The 22,979-nt window shown below is 42.0% G+C and overlaps 1 protein-coding gene and 1 long non-coding RNA gene across 2 annotated transcripts in view; one reads left to right on the top strand and one right to left on the bottom strand.

Moving 5' to 3' along the window:
* The window catches only part of LOC143809360 (uncharacterized), a 35,485-nt gene extending 26,515 nt beyond the window's left edge, over positions 1-8,970 (top strand). The window contains exons 4-5 of the long non-coding RNA XR_013222235.1: positions 7,164-7,334; positions 7,934-8,970. This is a non-coding gene — a long non-coding RNA (uncharacterized LOC143809360). The remainder of the gene's footprint in view (positions 1-7,163; positions 7,335-7,933) is intronic.
* Positions 1-21,941, bottom strand: part of GAB3 (GRB2 associated binding protein 3) — a 154,189-nt gene extending 132,248 nt beyond the window's left edge. Inside the window, exon 1 of the mRNA XM_077285122.1 lies at positions 21,687-21,941. Within this exon, the coding sequence (XP_077141237.1) occupies positions 21,687-21,761 (75 nt within the window). The 5' untranslated portion in view covers positions 21,762-21,941. The remainder of the gene's footprint in view (positions 1-21,686) is intronic.
* Between the last annotated feature and the right edge of the window lie 1,038 nt (positions 21,942-22,979).

Below are 22,979 nucleotides of genomic sequence, written 5' to 3'. Positions count from 1 at the left end.
ATTACTTCTGATGGTGAAGACGCCGGGGCCACGTACCTTGCCTTAGCTCCAGAATCCTCCCTCAGTCTGTACCCTTCCCCCACCCAGGGATGAGGGGAGTAGTAGTGTACTGTACTGTAATACGCCAACCAGGCTAACAAGGTAGTACGGACAGGGATAAAGGAAAATACCAGTCATACAAATATACTCACACAAACAACAGATAAATGCACTGGGGAGTGGAGGATGGGGTAAAACCAAAATAGGAGAAGGAGGGGAATTAGCACACACCAAAAACCTAGCAACAGTCACAGATAAATCCATCAAACACCTTCTCAAACAACAACAACAAACCACCATCTCCTAACCATGCAGCATAAGCTATCTCTGGCAATGAGTGTTAACCAGGGCCCAGATTATATAGTAGATGGGAGTGGTAACAGTGAACAGCTGAGAGCCTTAATGCAGGAAAGCTTCCAGGAGCTCTCAAGTCAGCAGATTAACCCCTGCACTGCTAATAGAAGCCTGCACCATTTAATATGAAGTTGAAGTGCTTCTAATCAGTGCAGGAGTAGGAGGACTCAAACACTGCGGTCTTCTGGCTCCTCTCTGTCATGGGAAACCTGTGACATAATCAGAAGGTTCGATAGACTTTCTTCTAATGTGTGTGGGAGCCTTTAAATTCTCAGCTATTATCTTTCTTAACATGGACAATTATGAACTATGATCTGATTGTTATCAGCACAACTTTTACCACTGATAATTCATATGAGAATCAGCTCTTAACGTAATATCTGACCCTTTAGCAGGACTGGGGAATAAAATAATGGGCATGTTGAAAATCTACATGAATGATCCTTGCTTCCCTTGAAATCACATCAGGGTCAACTCTGTCCTTATGAACAGATTGTTGAGCCATATCAAAATAGCAGAATTAAGCTAATATATATAGCCAGCTTAAAGGGGTTGTTTAACTTGGAAAGCCTAATTTGAAGAACCCTAATAAGGAAGAGAAGTGTTACCCAGAGGAAAGTTGAAGTTTTATGACACTTATGCATTTAGCCAGTGCAGAACGTGGCTGTAAAGACCATTTGTCACCAGGGGTGTAACGATCGCAGTCACAGAAGTTGCCACTGTGACCGGGCCTGTGCGATTGAGAGGCCCACCAACACCAGCTCAAACTTCAAATGAATGTGCATCCTTGGATGTATATTTAGCTGAAGTGTATTGCGTTGCAGGGGACCCACCGGGTCCGTGTGCTGCAATACACGCTGCCGACCAATCAGAGGCCAGCAGCTGATGTCGGCATGCATGTGACTGGGGCGCTTGGCAGTGACGTCATGCACTCCCGCTGCTTGCATGCTGCAGTCAGCTGCCGGCTTCAGAAGAGGACGTGGCAGGGGAGCGAAGGGAAGGTGAGTAGAATCATTTATTTTTTTCCTATGCATTAAAGAACAGCGGCAGAAAGGGGGACATATACCAGGATGGAGGCTATATATACCAGGAAGTGGGCTAGGATAAGGAGCATATATACAGTGCACAGTCCCACATATATGGGGGATATATATATATATATATATATATATACCAGGATGGGTCCAGAAATGGAAATATATATACCAGGATGGAAGATATATATAAATATATATATATGTGTGTATATGTATATATATATATATATATATATATATATATATATATATATATATATACAGTATATATATATACAGTATGTATATATATACATATATATATATACAGTATATATATATATATAGTATATATATATATGTATATATATATATACAGTATGTATGTATATATATATATACAGTATATATATATATATATCTAATATATAAAGCTGAATGTGTGTGTGTGTGTATGTATGTATGTCCGGGATTGGCATCTGAACCGTAGCAGCTACAGCCACAAAATTTTGCACAGTCACACGTCTGGACCCCGAGAGCGTCATAGGCTATGTTGTGAGGTGAAATTTTAACCCCGCGCTTTCCAATTCACCAAACAATTTTGCCCCTATCTACATAATGGGGAAAAAGTGAAAGGAAAAGTGTTGGAGGCGTCGCAGCTACAGGCACAAAATTTTGCACAGTCACACGTCTGGACCCTGAGAGCGTCAAAGCTATATTGTGAGGTGAAATTTTAACCCCGCGCTTTCCAAGTCACCAAACAATTTTGCCCCTATCTACATAATGGGGAAAAAATGAAAGGAAAAGTGTTGGAGGCAAATTAACAGCTGCCAGATGTGAACAAGGGGGACTTAAAGAATGACAGCGATGGCGCCAAAGAGTATATACTGTACAGTTGCTAAGGTGGGGCCCCAACATGGGATAATCACACCACCACGGGGATATGAACACACACACAAAATGCGCCACACACTACCACGTGCTCGAACACATATACCACCCTCAGTGCACATTTCACCACACATACACCAACCTCGCCACATAAAAGTAGAAACACAAAAGTCGCCGCTCAAAACTCGCCACGCGCAAAACTCTCCACATGCAAAACTCGCCACACGTGCAAAACTCGCCACACGCAAAACTTGCACACGCAGAAAAATTGCCACACGCAGAAAAATTGCCACATGCACAAAAGTTGCAACACATGCAAAAGTTGCCTCACACAAAACTTGCACATACTCAAAAGGCACCACACATAAAACTCGCCACGCGCAAAACTCGCCATGCGCAAAACTTGCTGCACACAACTTGCTACACTAACCTGTCACATGCAACTCGACACACAAAAAGTTGCTACACGCATGTCGCCACACAAAACTCATCTCACAAAAGTCCCTACATGCATGTCGCCACACGCAACTCAACACACACAACTTGACACACGAAACTCGCCCTAAAACACACACAAGTCTGGTATCCTTCAAAAATAAAAATCTGATTAATAAGCAGACAAACTACAAGAGCAACAAATGTACCATATAGGAATCCGGCAGCTGTCAGTCACATGACCAGTCTGTTATGTGTATGTGTGAGCTAATATATACTGCCAGGGGGTGGGCTTACTGTTGGCTGGGGATTTATCAGGCTGCCATTTTAGCTTACAAATACTGAGGTAAAAATACTGACCAAATAACGTGTGAACAAGGGCTAATACAGGAGGAGATGGCATACAGCTATATACTATATACAGGAGATGACACACAGGTATATACTATTTACAGGGGAGATGACACACAGGTATATACTATATACAGGAGGAGATGACACACAGATATATACTATATACAGGAGAGATGACACACAGGTATATACTATATAGAGGAGGAGATGACATACAGGTACATACTACATACAGGAGGAGATGACATACAGGTATATACTATATACAGGAGGAGATGACACACAGGTATATACTATATACAGGAGCAGATTACCTACAGGTATATAGTATATACAGGAGGAGATGACACAGGTATATGCTATGTATAGGAGGAGATGACATACAGGTATATACTATATACAGGAGATGACACACAGATATATACTATATATAGGTGAGATGACACACAGGTATATACTATATACAGGAGATTACATACAGGTATATCTAATATATAAAGCTGAATGTGTGTGTGTGTGTATGTATGTATGTCCGGGATTGGCATCTGAACCGTAGCAGCTACAGCCACAAAATTTTGCACAGTCACACGTCTGGACCCCGAGAGCGTCATAGGCTATGTTGTGAGGTGAAATTTTAACCCCGCGCTTTCCAATTCACCAAACAATTTTGCCCCTATCTACATAATGGGGAAAAAGTGAAAGGAAAAGTGTTGGAGGCGTCGCAGCTACAGGCACAAAATTTTGCACAGTCACACGTCTGGACCCTGAGAGCGTCAAAGCTATATTGTGAGGTGAAATTTTAACCCCGCGCTTTCCAAGTCACCAAACAATTTTGCCCCTATCTACATAATGGGGAAAAAATGAAAGGAAAAGTGTTGGAGGCAAATTAACAGCTGCCAGATGTGAACAAGGGGGACTTAAAGAATGACAGCGATGGCGCCAAAGAGTATATACTGTACAGTTGCTAAGGTGGGGCCCCAACATGGGATAATCACACCACCACGGGGATATGAACACACACACAAAATGCGCCACACACTACCACGTGCTCGAACACATATACCACCCTCAGTGCACATTTCACCACACATACACCAACCTCGCCACATAAAAGTAGAAACACAAAAGTCGCCGCTCAAAACTCGCCACGCGCAAAACTCTCCACATGCAAAACTCGCCACACGTGCAAAACTCGCCACACGCAAAACTTGCACACGCAGAAAAATTGCCACACGCAGAAAAATTGCCACATGCACAAAAGTTGCAACACATGCAAAAGTTGCCTCACACAAAACTTGCACATACTCAAAAGGCACCACACATAAAACTCGCCACGCGCAAAACTCGCCATGCGCAAAACTTGCTGCACACAACTTGCTACACTAACCTGTCACATGCAACTCGACACACAAAAAGTTGCTACACGCATGTCGCCACACAAAACTCATCTCACAAAAGTCCCTACATGCATGTCGCCACACGCAACTCAACACACACAACTTGACACACGAAACTCGCCCTAAAACACACACAAGTCTGGTATCCTTCAAAAATAAAAATCTGATTAATAAGCAGACAAACTACAAGAGCAACAAATGTACCATATAGGAATCCGGCAGCTGTCAGTCACATGACCAGTCTGTTATGTGTATGTGTGAGCTAATATATACTGCCAGGGGGTGGGCTTACTGTTGGCTGGGGATTTATCAGGCTGCCATTTTAGCTTACAAATACTGAGGTAAAAATACTGACCAAATAACGTGTGAACAAGGGCTAATACAGGAGGAGATGGCATACAGCTATATACTATATACAGGAGATGACACACAGGTATATACTATTTACAGGGGAGATGACACACAGGTATATACTATATACAGGAGGAGATGACACACAGATATATACTATATACAGGAGAGATGACACACAGGTATATACTATATAGAGGAGGAGATGACATACAGGTACATACTACATACAGGAGGAGATGACATACAGGTATATACTATATACAGGAGGAGATGACACACAGGTATATACTATATACAGGAGCAGATTACCTACAGGTATATAGTATATACAGGAGGAGATGACACAGGTATATGCTATGTATAGGAGGAGATGACATACAGGTATATACTATATACAGGAGATGACACACAGATATATACTATATATAGGTGAGATGACACACAGGTATATACTATATACAGGAGATTACATACAGGTATATCTAATATATAAAGCTGAATGTGTGTATGTATGTATGTGTGTATGTCCGGGATTGGCATCTGTACCGTCGCAGCTACAGCCACAAAATTTTGCACAGTCACACGTCTGGACCCCGAGAGCGTCATAGGCTATGTTGTGAGGTGAAATTTTAACCCCGCGCGTTCCAATTCACCAAACAATTTTGCTCCTATCTACATAATGGGGAAAAAGTGAAGGGAAAAGTGTTGGAGGAAAATTGACAGCTGCCAGATGTGAACAATGAGGACTTAAAGAATGAGAGCGATGGCGACAAAGAGTATATACCGTACAGTTGCTAAGGTGGGGCCCCGACATGGGATACTCCCCACACACGGGGATATGAACACAAACACAAAATGCGCCACACACTACCACGTGCTTGAACACATATACCACCCTCAGCACACATTTCACCACACACACACACCAACCTCGCCACATAAAAGTCGAAACACAAAAGTCACCACTCAAAACTCGCTACATGCAAAACTCGCCATATGCAAAACTAGGCTCACGCAAAACTCGCCACACGTGCAAAACTCACCTCATGGAAAACTCACCTCATGCAAAACTTGCACACACAGAAAAATTGCCACATGTACAAAAGTTGCACCACATGCAAAAGTTGCCTCACACAAAACTTGCACATACTCAAAATGCACCACACATAAAACTCGCCACGCGCAAAACTCGCCATGCACAAATCTTGCTGCACACAACTTGCTACACTAACCTGTCACATGCAACTCAACACACAAAATGTTGCTACACGCATGTCGCCACACAAAACTCATCTCACAAAAGTCGCTACATGCATGTCGCCACACGCAACTCAACACACACAACTTGACACATAAAACTCGCCCTAAAACACACACAAGTCTGGTATTGTCCTTCAAAAATAAAAATCTGATTAATAAGCAAACTACAAGAGCAACAAATGTACCATATAGGAAATACGGCAGCTGTCAGTCACATGACCTGTCTATTATGTGTATGTGTGAGCTAATATATACTGCCAGGGGGGAGGGCTTCCTGTTGGCTGGGGATTTATCAGGCTGCCAATAGCAACCAATCACAGCTCAGCTTCTATTTTGCTACAGTTAATTAACCTGAGCTCTGATTGGTTAATATAGGCAACAAAGACATTCTCAGTATAACAAAGCTAATATATGTTGTGAAATGCTTCTATTTGCTTAGTTTTTGCCTTTTAATAATTACATTTCTATCTATTTGTTTTGTGGTTTTTGTGTGCAGAATAAATTTTTGTTAACACATTCTATTTTGCTAACAGCAGTCATTAACCCGGGCGAAGCCGGGTAGTACAGCTAGTATATATATATATATACAGTATATATATATATACATATATATATATATATATACAGTATATATATATATATATATATATATATATATATATATATATATATATATATATATATCAGGATGGAGCCAGGATGAGAGACATATATACCAAAATGGAGGACATGTATATATATATACCAGGATGGGGCTACGATAAGGGACATATATACCAGGAAGGAGCCCAAGATGGGGGGACATTACTACATAATGGGGGAGGAGGTGCAACTTGTATGTCCTTATAGGATTTAGAACGCTACAAGGTCCCATACATCTGACTAACATGCAGGGGGAGCAGGTCAGAAACTTGCACCGCCACTGTCTGTCACACTGGAGGACCCTGCATGTCACAGCATTACATGCACAACCAGCTAATTTTTAGTAGGGACTGTGTAATATTTCATATCCCTGCACTGATGCTGTAACTGAACTGAGCTGCCTCCGGTCTGTGAATGACAGGTCACTGCTGAGATTTCAAAAAGAGGAGCGGAGGCAGGCGGATGGACCAGGAATCACAGGCAGGGAGGAGAAGCCCCAGTGCACAGTCCGGCCTTTGTGCACCGAAATCTAATTAGCAGAAAATTTCAAATGCTGATTACAGAGGAACAACAAAGCGGATTTCTTCACAAGGTATCAATGTAATCAGTATTATAGCGCCATTACAGGCTTGTCTTTATTTACAATACAAAGTCGCGCTGATAGGTTTCCTTTAAAGTGTTGGTAATAACTTTAATTGAAGTGAATTGCCATTAGATGTAACATTAGAAGCAACACTTGCGATAATTTTCCTTTTACTGGAATATGTAGACAGTAACCAGCATCACAAACTTCTGGCATGGAGTCAGTATGGTCATATATACGCTAAAGTCATTTCAGTATAAATATGCACTGGGCCCCGATTTATGAAGAATGGTGTTTTTTACCGAAGTCACAATGAAGGGAGTAAGGAGCGCTGAATTCAGTAGGAGGAGGCACATCTTTCAATTTGGACATCACTAGAAATGTTCCTCCAGCTAGGGCCTGGCACACATATTGTTGTCATTTACAACGTTTGTCGGGTAAACTATGATGAATTTGTCCGTTATGTCCCATCCTGCCTGGCTGGGATTAATGTAAAAATGTAGATAAAAAAAGAAAAATGTTTGAGACACATTGAGTTGCGACAAAATTTTGCAACAATTCTGGCGAAAACTACTTCATGAATCAGCCCCATCTTTATATCTTTTCAGATACAGCTTACATCCTGAAATACCGGCGCATCCCATACTCACTGTTCAACAATTCTGCAATCCATGACAACAAAACGAGCCCGGCACTAGAACTGTCACATGAAAATATTGCGCCTATCTATTATATAAAATTCACTTTAAGGAATGCTACAAAAATGGAAAATCCTGAACTCCTGTTTTCAAAAGCAACACACAGTGGGGAACGTGGAACAGAAGATTAAGCTAGACTTAACTGTGCTGACATTCCAAACCCCACTCCACCCAAATTATATCATCAAAGGGAAATGATTTTGCTCAGAATACTGATACCAGACTTGCCAAGAAAAGCAACGTTTTTCAAGCATTGTTTTTTTTTCGTTTGTATTCTGGTGTGAAATAATAGTTAAACTACCAGCTTTATTACTTTGGTCCTAACGTATGTGCAATATATTACAGCCACTACATTGTCTGAGGTTCAACCACGTCTGAAGCCCTGGAGGCAGCAGAACAAGACAAGCCACCTGCTTCTTCTGACTGCGAAGGAGCGGCAAAGCATCAAACCTAATACAGACGCTAATATCACACCATGCGCAGTGCCGAGATGCCACATTGTTTCTCAAAATTGCCTCAAACTAGTGCTTGAAAGTAAGAAGTTTACAACCTTCATCTCATCTAAAAACTATGAGTAGGAAAAACCGGATGAAGAAATGGTTGCCCCAATTTGTGGCATCTTTGACATTCCCTATAGAAATACTATTATCACCAAAGGTGTCACGTTCTGCCCCATGACCTTAGCAGTATTTCACAGACTTTCACACCACACATACACTTATATGTGGGTCTTCTACTCACCCATCATCACCACACATCTTGAGTAATACTGTCTATTTTCTGGGCAGAAGGCACAATTTTAAGGTGAACATGCAAATTAAAAAAATGCCTGATAAACCTGATGATTTTGGTGGAACTGGCCTTTTATCTAATACGTATATACGTCTTCCCACCTTCCCCCGGTGGCAGGTATCAAGGCAAAGAAAGATCGAATATCGTGATGTAATCCTCTGTTCCCTCAGGAGATGATCCACTAACACAGTGGACTTACATCCTGACATGGCTACCTTCATGAACCACTAGGTATTAGGGGGTGTTCCCATGTTGCGAAAACATGGTATCTCAAAAATTTTCCATGATTTAGTTCCGCCTCTGTTGCCTTCACCTATTCTGAAAGGAAATGTTCAACTAGTTTGGTGTTACGTCCTCTGCTAAATTTTCAATGGACAGTGACTCTCCCGACCTCCCCACAGCGCATGGGACTGCAGCCTGTCCTATTCACATGAGTGGGCTGTGCAGAAAGTGTGGGGGGGCACTCAAAATCAGATCAGTGGTGGTCGAACTTCTGGCATTGCCACTGACCCACTGAGAGGGCTGGAAAAACCACCACATATTGACCAAAGTTGTGAAAAGTAGACAACAAAAACAACTTGCTGACTGGATACTACAAGCAGAACTGTACGATGACTGTAATTATACAAGTCACTCCATGCCTCGGTGGAGCTCGCAGTCTAATTTCCCTAATATACAGATTTAGAGGGAAGTGAATTATTAGCTGTTATGCTCTTGGTCAGTGGGAAGTGCTTAGAGGAAGAACAAGCAAACAATACAGATAGTCAGAAGATAAACCAAGCCTACGCATCGTCAATACGCCAGATGCATGAAGCAGCACAGTGGCTGCTGTGATACAATGGGTTAACACCAGTACGGAAATTTTATGTTTTCCCATGTTAAATACCTGATGCACAGTCTATTGTTGTCCTGAAAAATGACCCTCATGAGATTATAGTTGTGCAGGGACCAGGGGTAAGAGTAGCAATGGGGTCAACTAGTTGAGAAGACTAAAGTCCGCCATACACATAATGTCAGTCGAACCCACGGATATCGTTAGTTTTGGGGTGGAGTTAAGGATCAGGTATGTCCAATTTCGTACTCACAAACAGTTTTATTCTTCCAGAAATAGAGAACACAGTTGCGCTCAGTAGTGCGAGAGGTACGACCAAGATGGCTGCAGCCAAACCATCATTCAGCCAAACCATCATTCGGCCAACAGCCATCTAATGTATACGGCGGCTTCACTCCCTGTTTTAAATGAGTACTGAGAGTGATAGTTTGTTAAGCTGGAGGGTTGGAGTCATCAGAAGAAGGGAATTCCAGGCCAAAAAAATACCAAGTGTGAAGGGAAAAACGGGAATAAAGGGAGAAGAACACAACAGATCAAAATCACAGTAAAAAAATCGTCTTCCAGACGCCTGGAATTTTCTGCAAATCTACCTGAAATCCACAGCAAAATTGTCATTAGTTACATTTTCCTGTGGATTTTCCACAAAACTGACACACTTTGGATCCAAATCCGCAATGCATGTCAATTTCCACTTAGATTCCAGTTGGATTTTTTGGGGGAGTAAGATTTAGGAAACTGTCATCAACTTTGAAGGTAATGCAAATAGACCTCTGCACCTGTAAAATCCCCAGTGTCTGCACCATGAAAACATACTCGGAGTGTCCATGGACCAAGTTTTCACAAATAGACCTTCTGCCTGATTTTGTAAAGTATGAGCACATCCAGTGGACATTTCAATTAGCTTTCGTATGAACCCCATAAATCATCAGGCTAAGTTCACACAGGTTTTTTGCGAAAGATTTTGAAGCATATTTGCTTCAAAATTCACATTAAAAAGTAGTGAAGGCGTTTTTGATGTGGATTTAAGAGCAGATTCACCTAAAAAAATCAGGTTCAGATGAGCGTTTAAAGTTTCATTCCTTTATTATCCAGAAAAATAGGACGACTGTCGTCCATATTGTCATCAGTATTCCATCTATATACCAGCGGTTTGTCATCTGTATATATCTTTTTTTACATCCGTGTTTATATATCAGCAGTAAATAAGATTTAGAAGGACATAGTCAGTCCCCTTTGTTAATAATGACAATGTAGCCATAAAAATCGGATGCTATAGAGTTGATCCCAGTGGCGGACACAGCAAAAAAGGGCCCCTGTGCAAGAACAGTATATGGGCCCTTTACTTTCCAATAGTTCTGTCTGTGAAAAGAAACTGCTCATTGCTTTGGAGGTGGGCTTGAGACCCCTTTTCCCTGGGACCCCTGTGTGGCTGTACAGGATGCACCAATAATATATCCACCCCTGGTTAATCCGAATGTGATCCGATTTTTTTTTGCATATTCATAAGACGTGATTAGGTGAGTCTCATCTGAAATACAGAAGCCACTAGTTCATACTTTTTTCTCACGGCACTTGACCCATGCGGAAAAACTGTCATCTGAACTGCCCCATTGAATAACATCGGTCAGTGTGCTGTTTGATCTTAACACGGACAGCCCATGTCTAAATAATACACTCTCCTGACAGAGGCTTTGAGGCTCATGCAGACGAGCATCGAAATCGGACGTGTGCTATCCAATATTATTGGACAATGACACTGACCCACGTTATTCAATAGAGCTGTTCAGAAGAATGAACCGGAGGCGGGTGAAAAATACAGAAGTGGTGCGCGTGTTCTTATTACACCATGTGCACACGATCAGTATTTGGTCAGTTTTTTACCTCAATATTTGTAAGAGACTGAGAGGGTCAGTCAGAGGAAAAGTATGATAGAAACACGTCACGACTCACCACTTCTGTATTTATCACCCACTTGGCTTACAAATACTGAAGTAAAAAACTCAACAAATATTCAACATGTGAATGTGGCCTAACACTGAATCTTGGATGAGACTCACACATTCAAGTCTATGGATGTAAGAAAAAGAAATCAGATCCTACACAGACCTTCAGAGCAGCGTCAGATTTTTATGGATATAGCTCTACTATAAACCAAGGCACATGGAAGAAAAAGAAGGATGCATGAATGGTACATGGAAGAAAAAGATGGACGTACGGATGGTACATGGAAGAAAAATATGGAGACACGGATGGTACATGGAAGAAATAGATGGACGTAGTGATGGTACATGGAAGTAAAAGATGGACGTATGGATGGTACATGGAAGAAAAAGATGGACGTACGGATGGCATATGGAAGTAAAAGATGGACGTACGGATGGCATATGGAAGTAAAAGATGGACGTACTGATGGTACATGGAAGTAAAAGATGGACACGGATGGTACATGGAAGAAAAAGATGGACGTAGTGATGGTACATGGAAGTAAAAGATGGACGTATGGATGGTACATGGAAGAAAAAGATGGACGTACGGATTGGACATGGAAGTAAAAGATGGACACGGATGGTACATGGAAGAAAAAGATGGACGTACGGATGGTACATAGAAGAAAAAGATGGACGTACGGATGGCATATGGAAGTAAAAGATGGACGTACGGATGGTACATGGAAGAAAAAGATGGACGTACGGATGGCATATGGAAGTAAAAGATGGACGTACGGATGGTACATGGAAGAAAAAGATGGACGTACGGATGGTATATGGAAGTAAAAGATGGACTTACGGATGGTACATGGAAGAAAAAGATGGACGTACGGATGGTACATGGAAGAAAAAGATGGACGTACGGATGGCACAAGGAAGTAAAAGATGGACGTACGGATGGCACAAGGAAGTAAAAGATGGACGTACGGATGGTACATGGAAGAAAAATATGGACGTACGGATGGCATATGGAAGTAAAAGATGGACACACGGATGGTACATAGAAAAAGATGGACGTACGGATGGTACATGGAAGTAAAAGATGGACACACGGATGGCACATGGAAGAAAAAGATGGACGTACGGATGGCACAAGGAAGTAAAAGATGGACGTACGGATGGCACAAGGAAGTAAAAGATGGACGTATGGATGGTACATGGAAGAAAAATATGGACACACGGATGGCACATGGAAGTAAAAGATGGACGTACGGATGGTACATGGAAGAAAAAGATGGACGTACGGATGGTACATGGAAGTAAAAGATGGACGTACGGATGGTACATGGAAGAAAAAGTTGGACGTACGGATGGTACATGGAAGTAAAAGATGGACACGGATGGTACATGGAAGAAAAAGATGGACGTACGGATGGTACATAGAAGAAAAAAGATGGACGTACGGATGGCATATGGAAGTAAAAGATGGACGTACGGATGGTACATGGAAGAAAAAGATGGACGTACGGATGGTATATGGAAGTAAAAGATGGACTTACGGATGGTACATGGAAGAAAAAGATGGACGTACGGATGGTACATGGAAGAAAAAGATGGACGTACGGATGGCACAAGGAAGTAAAAGATGGACGTATGGATGGTACATAGAAGAAAAAGATGGACGTACGGATGGCACAAGGAAGTAAAAGATGGACGTACGGATGGTACATGGAAGAAAAATATGGACGTACAGATGGCATATGGAAGTAAAAGACGGAAACACGGATGGTACATAGAAAAAGATGGACGTACGGATGGTACATGGAAGTAAAAGATGTACACACGGATGGCACATGGAAGAAAAAGATGGACGTACGGATGGCACAAGGAAGTAAAAGATGGACGTACGGATGGCACAAGGAAGTAAAAGATGGATGTATGGATGGTACATGGAAGAAAAATATGGACACACGGATGGCACATGGAAGTAAAAGATGGACGTACGGATGGTACATGGAAGTAAAAGATGGACGTACGGATGTACATAGAAGAAAAAGATGGACGTACGGATGGCACATGGAAGTAAAAGATGGACGTACGGATGTACATAGAAGAAAAAGATGGATGTACGGATGGCACATGGAAGTAAAAGATGGACGTACTGATGGCACAAGGAAGTAAAAGATGGATGTATGGATGGTACATGGAAGAAAAATATGGACACACGGATGGCACATGGAAGTAAAAGATGGACGTACGGATGGTACATGGAAGTAAAAGATGGACGTACGGATGTACATAGAAGAAAAAGATGGACGTACGGATGGCACATGGAAGTAAAAGATGGACGTACGGATGTACATAGAAGAAAAAGATGGACGTACGGATGGCACATGGAAGTAAAAGATGGACGTACGGATCGCACATGGAAGAAAAAGATGGACACACAGCTGGCAAATGGAAATAAAAGATGGACACACGGATGGCACATGGAAGGAAAAGATGGACACATGGATGGCACATGGAAGGAAAAGATGGACACACAGATAGTACATGGAAGAAAAAGATGGACACGAATGGCAAAAGGATGTAAAAGACGGACACACGGATGGCACATGAATGAAAATCTGGTGAAAATTAAAAAAAGATCGTTTGAGTTTCCTGGATGAAACGCGGATGATTCTTCATACACCTGTCTGTATGTGCCCTAAGTTTGATAAAGGGAGAGGTGTCCATTTTGCTGTAGGCAGTGGTCACCACAATACCATATACATATATATATATATATTTATACACACATACACACAGTGGCCGTGTTAGAGGGCCATATTACCCAGCATAAGCATTAACCGGAAGCCCTATAAAACCCTCAGGGAGGGACATCTGTTTAATCCCAAACAATACTTTTCGCCCCGTGCTTTATACATTATAATTATTCGATGGGACGATAAAAGGCTGTGACAAACCCTCTGTCACTCTCATAAAAGGTTTGTGTATAGGCTGCCGAGCAACACAAGCGTAATGTGAAATTATGGGCAGAACACAGAACAAAATAATTATAAAACAGTGTACACTAATTACTCCAGCTTCTGATGCTGGATGATTATTTCTTTCTTGCAAAGGCGACCTTAACTGTCTCATAAAGTAATATATCCTCCTTTTATGTAAAATGTATTTACTACTAAAAAGCAGCTTTTTTCCACTTTGCATAATCCCATCCTACTCTACACCTTCGCCAATATAACATGTCGCTTCTGGCCAGCTCTTTTCATCCCTTTATATTTCTCTTCTCTCATCTTTAAGCATGCAGGAATAAGAAATAAGCAGAAACGTTGGCAAGGAACACATCGCATTAGATTGTATGCTGCTTGCTTATTTGTTCTTGTGAGATACGCAGAGCCACATGTATCTGGCATCCCCTTATCTCATATACCGATGGCAAAAAAACATACTCGGACGATCCAAGTCACACAACATCAAGTCTCAGGGAAGCTACACGACCAAATTGCAACAAATCATAGTTGCACGTGATTAACATTATGACCGAGTCATGTGCAACCTGCATGGACAAATCTAATAGGTTTGGATTTTCGGTGACTGTCATGTCGGAGGTGCGTTATGACATGTCACAAAATGTGACCATATCGACAATTGGATGTGATAAGGAAATGCATCAATCTTCTAAAATTACCATATACTATAGCTCTAGCCTCATATGTCGGTAAGGGTCTCCGAATAACACCCGCCTCGCAGAGGACACCAGTCCTTATGGAATAATACAATTCTTCACACTAGAGGAGGACAAAACTCAATTTGAAGTTTTCTTAGATTTTATTGGAAATGCTCTTTAGTATTACTATGGTGGTCCAATAAATATGATGCAATGCATATTTAAGAAAACCCCATCACATGGTTGAAATTAAAAAATCATGTGCTCATTTTTTTCTGAGAAATGATTACTTAATAGACATAAATGGAAAACACTGCTGTGCTATTCTGTACAGTGGCTTCCGGACTGACACCTATGCTGTGCAATATATTTATTATTAGTGCAACTGGAGATTTAGGGAAATAGACGCCACAGTATATAGTGACATCTGCTGTAGATATGCATGGGAAATCCTCCTGACATATACGGTACGCTGGGTTTTATGTGCAGATTTTTCCATAGACTTACATTAGATGGGGAAGATCTGCAGGTAAAAAAAAAAACACGTGTTTTAGTGAATTTCGGTTGAAAAGCTCATGTAATCCACACTTGACTGTATCAATAAAGTTTTCGAAAATCCACGATTCTGAGGCAGCAGAGAAAATGGGGATAAAACATAACCTTTATTCCATTCTTAAAAAATCACATGGTGAAATGCAATGGTCTGTAATTTTTATTGTATTCCTGGCTTGAAGAAGGCCCTTTTGGGCCAAAACGTTGCTTCGCTCGTCTACCTCAATTGTATTTCACTATGTGATTTTTAAGGCTGGACTAATGTAATAAAGGTTCTGTTTTATCCCCATTTTCTCTGGTGCCTCAGATTCTTGGATGTTCTATGGCTTTGGACCTTGTGGGGGGACTAACCGAGACAGCACGGAGTTGCCAGCGGTGGATGAGAAGGACTCTTGGAATATAAATCAATAAAGTTTTGTCAAAGCCAAATACAAGGAAGTATGAACAACAAAGCAGCTTTATTTAAAACGTGACACACCAGAGGCAAAAAAGGAGAGTCAAAAACACAATAAAAATGCCGGTAAAAAACATATTGATAAATGCAATGCAAATACGTAAGTTACCTCATTTATTTAATAGGTGCAGAAATTCACCAACGTCACCAAAAGCTCATTGTGGGAACGTAACCCTACTGTGATGAGACTAGATATACTTTACGTGATACATCTACTACATACGTTGTTACTATATTTACTTATATGTTTATCACAGGTGTGGTGTTTGTAAATAAAGAATGTAAGGGGTAAATAAACAGATCCACCCCTGCCCCTTCTGCTCATTTCCGAGTGAAGTCCATGGACGTCTGTGATCACAGAGTGGAGCCGGGTCGGTTGGTAAGAACCAGTCTTTGTAGATGTAGAGGACAAGGTCAGTCGTGTTTACCAGCCTTAACATGACTGACAATTCTACATGTCATTATCTGATGGACAGCAGCACTCCTGCCCTTGGGTTTGGTGGGGCTGTAGGGCGAGGGCTGTATTTAACCCTCCGTGCTCAGCCCTTATTTAGAGGATTGCTGCTATTTCATAACAGCGGAGATTTAAATATTAATGTAATAATTTCAATCTAAAAATCAGGAGACAGATCTAAGACAGGAACAGCATCTGCCTCATTGAAACCAATATTCATCAACTGTAAAGATGAATAATTAACACGTTCTGTCATCTCCTTCCATGGAAAGTCTTTACAGAAAAGCATGGTTGTTCCATAAAAAGAAGGTCCTGTTTCTCCAAAATATCATTTGTAAAGGAGAACATATAAAGGGAACTGAAAGCCCCTCACTGCCATGGTGCTTTCCAAATGATGTGAGAAGTTAGGAAGAATACAAAACTCCTGCTGTGCGGCCATTCTTTTGTTTCTGTACACGCCATGATGCTTGGCACCGCACCTCCCAGGAATGATATCATAGTTCTGGTCAATATAAGTGGTTTCTAATTGCGGCTGGACACCATGCATTAGGACAGCAAACCCTGCGCACGGCGTCTGCAGTTCTCTCTGACCAGTGCACAGAAAAGCACCAGCTCATGCCCAGAATATTATGCAATCTGTTTACCTGCAGTCCTATGTAATATCACAAATTGGGGAAATATCGATGACTTATGACAAATCACTATGCACTTAGGCTTTTGCATTTAATACACTTGCACTCCTGTGTAAAACTGCAAATAAAAAGCTGTAGACAATGGGATGCATCCTAAAAGCTCAGCTTTAGCCTGACTTTGAGGCTCAGGGGGTCATGCTGCATGGACCGGTAATTCACAGACTGTCCGCGGCTCTCCCGACCCTGGTGAAGAAAAAAGCCAAGGGGGCGTCTCCCTATATGTCGGGGTCAACCTGTAGCATAAAAGTGGTATACGGAGAACCAAGAAAAAAAGAAGTATGCCAAACATACTTTTTTGGCATAATTCTTTTTCAGACTCCTGACCCGAGTGTAGCAGCCTCATAGAAATATATTAAAGTGTCAAAAGAGCTGTAGTCAGTCCTTGCGTTGAGATCCGAGATCTGCCCGCAACCCACAGACTTCTGCATTAGCCCTATGAGTCTGTTTACAGGGACAGACTAATGGCACCATACGATTAATAGGTCGACTACTAGCCCAATTACACTGAGCCATCAGGAATCGATCTGGAATAATGATGCACCGCCAAGAACGATGCACTGCACAAAAGATCATTTCACCAGACGAACAAGCGTTTCATTGGGAGCTCAGCAGCCTGATTACGCTCAAACATAATGGTGAAACACGCATCTTCAAGGAAACTTGTTCACTATTATCTCTCCGTGTAAATCCAGTAAGGCCTTAAAGAGGGTTAGGCTGCGTTCACAAGTAGCAGTCATGCTGCGGATAAAAACTGCAGCCGTCCCGCGCCTCTATGGTCAACTGATTCCCGGCACAATCGCTAAATCTTGCAGGGAAACAACTGTCACAACTGCAATTACTGAGCGACCATTACAACTGGCCGTACAGCCGTGCAGGTGAAGTGGCCGTTTCCTTGGAGGATTTAGTGATTGTGGAGGGAGACAGTGGAAAGACGGTAGCAGCACAGGGCCGCTGCGATTTAAAGGTGCAGTAGTAACAATGCGTGTGAATGTACGGCACAATATGACCACTGCCGATGTCCGATGTTTTCTTATTCCGGTTGTTTTTCCACCCTGCTCCAGTTGATTGACAGGTCTCTCCCATGTGTGTGCATAGAGAAGAGACCTGGAGAGGGGAGAAGCGGACAGGAAAGTCACCGGACTAGTCAGGTCTCTTCCTATACTGCTCAGCCGGCTTTTCAAACAATGTTTTCTCTGAAATGCCGCAGAGTTCCAAAGTAAAACATACCTGACTGCAATCACGTAGCAAGGCTCTTATTCACGTTGCCTGTGGCTCGGGCATCTAATCACAGGTTTCCTTTTAAAGGGCTTGTACAGAATTAGAAAAACATGGTTAGGTTAGTAGAGAAACAGCCAAGTAAATGCAGACAGGTAGGGATCTGTTTCTGGAAGAATTCAGACATTTTTCTAATACTACAACCCCTTTTTACTGAACTGAAGCCCCCCGTATCTAATGATTCCAGAGAGATGGGCTAATAATCTAATCTGTGTGAGGACGGCCCAAGAGTGGAGAAACAAGGATCGGGCATGATGGATTTCGTCCTTCGTTAGAGGAGTCTGAAGGAGGCTCCGGCTCATTGAAATGTACACGTTTGGTTAATCCATGTGTATAAGTATATAAAGGGCCAGGGTATATAGTGTTCAGCGAGCAGCCATCTATTGTGTACGGCTAGATGTAGTGTAACTTATTAGGTAATGTCTTAGGTTCACCAGCAGTCATAAGACATCATGATGTAACAAAGGGTTCAGTGCAGTCTCACAAGTTTGGTCTTTCCAAATCAGCCAAAAACAGATCAAAAAAGGGATGCATAGTATATTAAATAATAAACTTAAAATATATGCCAAGAGGAGACACTTCTGACATACATGAGAAAACGATTAAACTGAACTTCTGTACTTAAAAAACCCAGGGCTGTGGAGTCGGTGTCGGAGTCGTGGAGTCAGAGTCTGAGCCCATTTTGGTGGAGTCGGAGTCATGGAAATCAAGGAGTCAGAGGTCTCGCTTACCAATTCCATAGCCCTGGCAGGGCTGTGGAGTCAGAGTCATGGAGTCGGAGTTGGAGCCCATTTTGGTGGAGTCGGAGTCAGAGTCGGTGTCACGGAAATTGAGTTGGAGTCGGAGGTTTGGCTTACCGACTCCACAGCCCTGAAAAAAACAATACCATTTTCTTAGGGCGTATTCAGACATCCCATTTTCACGTACGAGTGGTATCCGTTTTTTTCACAGATGGCACTTGTACTTTGGGGCCACTCACTTGTCCATGATTTGTCCGGAAAATCGTGGAGACATGTTCAATTTTAATCCATGGGTCGGCTCAAACTTGGCAATGCAAGTCTATGGGTCCATGAAAAAGTTGGACCGTACTCAGTTGACATCCGACTGTGGTTTGATTTTCACGGACTGTCAATTTGGAGAAGGTGGAGAAAAACTTTTCTTTTTATTTCTCCATGTATGAGAAAATCGGATGACACTCAGACCTCACTCTCATCAAAATAATCGCTTTTTTTCTAATACGTAGAATAAATAAGCCCTTATTAAAGACCATAAATGTGATCAGGACGGACTGTGAAAAACAAAGCTCTCCTATCACTGACAAACACAGAGCAGCTAGATCTGAGAAAAAACAAATGTACAACATCTGACAAAGCACAAAACTGCTACATCCAAGGAAATCAGCCCTGCTGTCTCTGTAGCTACAGACAACATCCAGCGTGAAATATTGCTTATTGTGACATCCATCCCAGTGAGCTTCTCCTGTTTATTTGGCATAAATATATTTAGAATTATGGCAGAATGTTTCCATCCCGTCACGCCACGTGAAGAAATACTACACAAAATATACACATCCTCCAAAAATAAACTCTGACTACTTATGGAAATTAAATGAGAAGATGAAGATTCACAATGTTTTACTATAATCAACAAATACAAGTATGGAAAAGTTTATTTATAATCTGTGATAAATGTCCCATAAAATGTGAAGACAAAGGGACTTAGATATAAAATAACCTCCTCCCTAAAGTTCATGATGAGAAATATGACATTTATCCCTGACAATGAGACTCCGATGACTACGATCATATAGACATATATCATAAAAATAGATTAGTGGGTGGAACATGTTTACAGACACTGCTCGTCTATGGGACAAACAAATGGCTGTGAGTCACTGGGCGATTGTGCTGTCACCCAAGATGTCACACACCAGCGTGTTCCCTAATTCTGGTGACAAAAGTTACTAACATCAGCAAACAAACAAGTCGTTATTAAGCAGCAAGAAAACTTGCTGAGAAAACACGAAGACGAGAATGTCGCTGCACTCTGCATTTTCTTTATCCTCGTCTTTTATCTCCGTCCACCCCACACATTTCCCACCGAACGCACAATAACCACAGTGTAACATAAGCTAAGCCCAGAAGTAACCATTTCTACAGATGACACAAAGTTGTATCTAAAAAGCATCATAGAAAGAATGCAACTGATTGTTCACTATTGGAAAAGTCAAAGATCAGCATCGGTCGCTGCAGAAGACGATTTATGATGTTATTTGTAAATATTGATTCTTATTTGTAAATATTTGCCACAATCCCAATTCCGATCACTAATCAGCTTGTAAACCGGTCCCATTTCAGTGCCTTCTATCCACCGGCACTGTTAGCGTAGTCACTAGTGAACGCCACTGTCCATCGTTCTCATCTAATTGGCCGAATAGAAAGTCCCTGGGTTATTTGTGCGTGGAATGTCTGCTGGCAGGCCAGCATTGATAGAGTTTCCTATGCTTTGTGAGACACACACCCTGTTATTTTCCCAGACAAAAAGACAGGCTGATCCAGTGAGAAAAATGAGGGTATCTGGGCAAAGTGCACGTTCGCTCACATCCTCTACTCGCGTTTACGTCCTAGCCAGCCATGAACACTACTCTACTACTCTATGTACATACACACTTGTGATGACAACATATGTCAAGATGCCACGACTATGTATCTTGACAACACGAAGCGTCAGATTAATCCACGCGGAATTTGTCATTTAATCCTTATTGGGGCAACTTAAAATAATGCAATAATTTAAGTCATAGTCCAACTGTTATGACGTCATACGTAGGGATGCCAAATGTCAGACAAATGCATCCCAGGGTGTATCCTCCGTAGAAGAGATCTGGATGGTGAAGAAGGCACCAGCGATGATGGATGGGATGGACGTCTTGCCGTAGCACGGTCGCCGCTCTGTACACATTATACTGCATGCATGCGTTATAAATTGATATTATCATATAGAGGAGGACTCACATATCTCTTGAGCTTCTTCTCTGGGGGTGACTTGATGAGCCAGCCAGTGCACACCACATCCCCTGCTGCGCTCATGTTGCCCCCCTTGCAGGACACTCAGGATCCAGTGTGTGGCTGCCTGTTCCTGTGAATTTCAAACTGAGAGCTATCAGCTTCCTTCAGCTGGGCTCCTGTGCTGCTCTATCACAAGAAGGAAGTGGAGGAGACATCACTAGAACAGGCAGCTCCCTCCTTCCCTCCCTGCCTCCTCCCCACACGTCATTCTGGACAAGCTGCCTCATAAATACAAACCAAACACGTGCACCATTAACACTCGCTTGTTTACAACCCAAGAATGAGGCCTATTGTCAGTGCCAGCGGTGGAGGAGGCAAGGGGGTGGAATACAGATGAGGCCCATCACAGAGGACTTCCTAAAACACTCCGCCACCATAGAATGGATCAATTCTGTCACTCGGACAAATTGGAGCATTGTTTAAAACCGTCGCTTTCGCTGTCGGCCTGACCGCCATATTCCTCAGCATGTCATAACGCTAGTAACTGTGGGAGCTCAGAACTTTACATGACATTTCATCAGGACGAAATAGTATGATGATAAATATATAACCTTCTATACCAGAGATAGTGGAGATGTCACAGTGCCTGGACTGCGCTTGCGGAAATGAAGAATCCTCGATGGTATAACATGGAGGTTCTTTTATTACATCAACGCGTTTCGGTCCCAGACTAGCTTCTTTTTCAAGGTAAAAAATATTTTTACCTTGAAAAAGGTGCCAGTCCAGTGCCGAAACGCCCAAAATAAGAACAGAATAAGCTATCGTGTGTGTACATGAGGAAGAACATTATTTTTGGCCATTGTATGACTTGTATTGTGCAATTTTCCCCTCAGCAGGTACTCTCTAGTTTTCAGTTATCTCTGAGCTAGTGGGAGTAGAAGAGCAACTGTCATGTCTCCCACACACAGTACACACAGAGTGATTCCTGCTTTTCTTTCTTAGTAGCACGCAGACTGAAGCAGTGACAGTATGTAGGAGAATATACAACAAAATTGAGCAGTGTAGATGTGAATCCAGCGCTTGGGTGAGAGAAAATGCTCTTTTTAAGAAAAACTCTAACTTCATATTTCAGTGAACTGGCAATGGTAGTCAGTCTTGCTTTGCCCAAGATGGATTTGAGCTGTGGTTCAGAGTGGATGATGAGTCCAGGAGGTGACGGGGAATAGAAGAAGTGGCTCAAAAGTGGAGAAAGAAGCAGATTTCCTTGATAAGATAGAATATTTTAAATCATTTCTTACA

Source organism: Ranitomeya variabilis, chromosome 2, assembly GCF_051348905.1.
Source record: "Ranitomeya variabilis isolate aRanVar5 chromosome 2, aRanVar5.hap1, whole genome shotgun sequence".
Classification (NCBI taxonomy): Eukaryota; Metazoa; Chordata; class Amphibia; order Anura; family Dendrobatidae; genus Ranitomeya; species Ranitomeya variabilis.
This window is presented reverse-complemented; position numbering and strand designations above follow the sequence as displayed.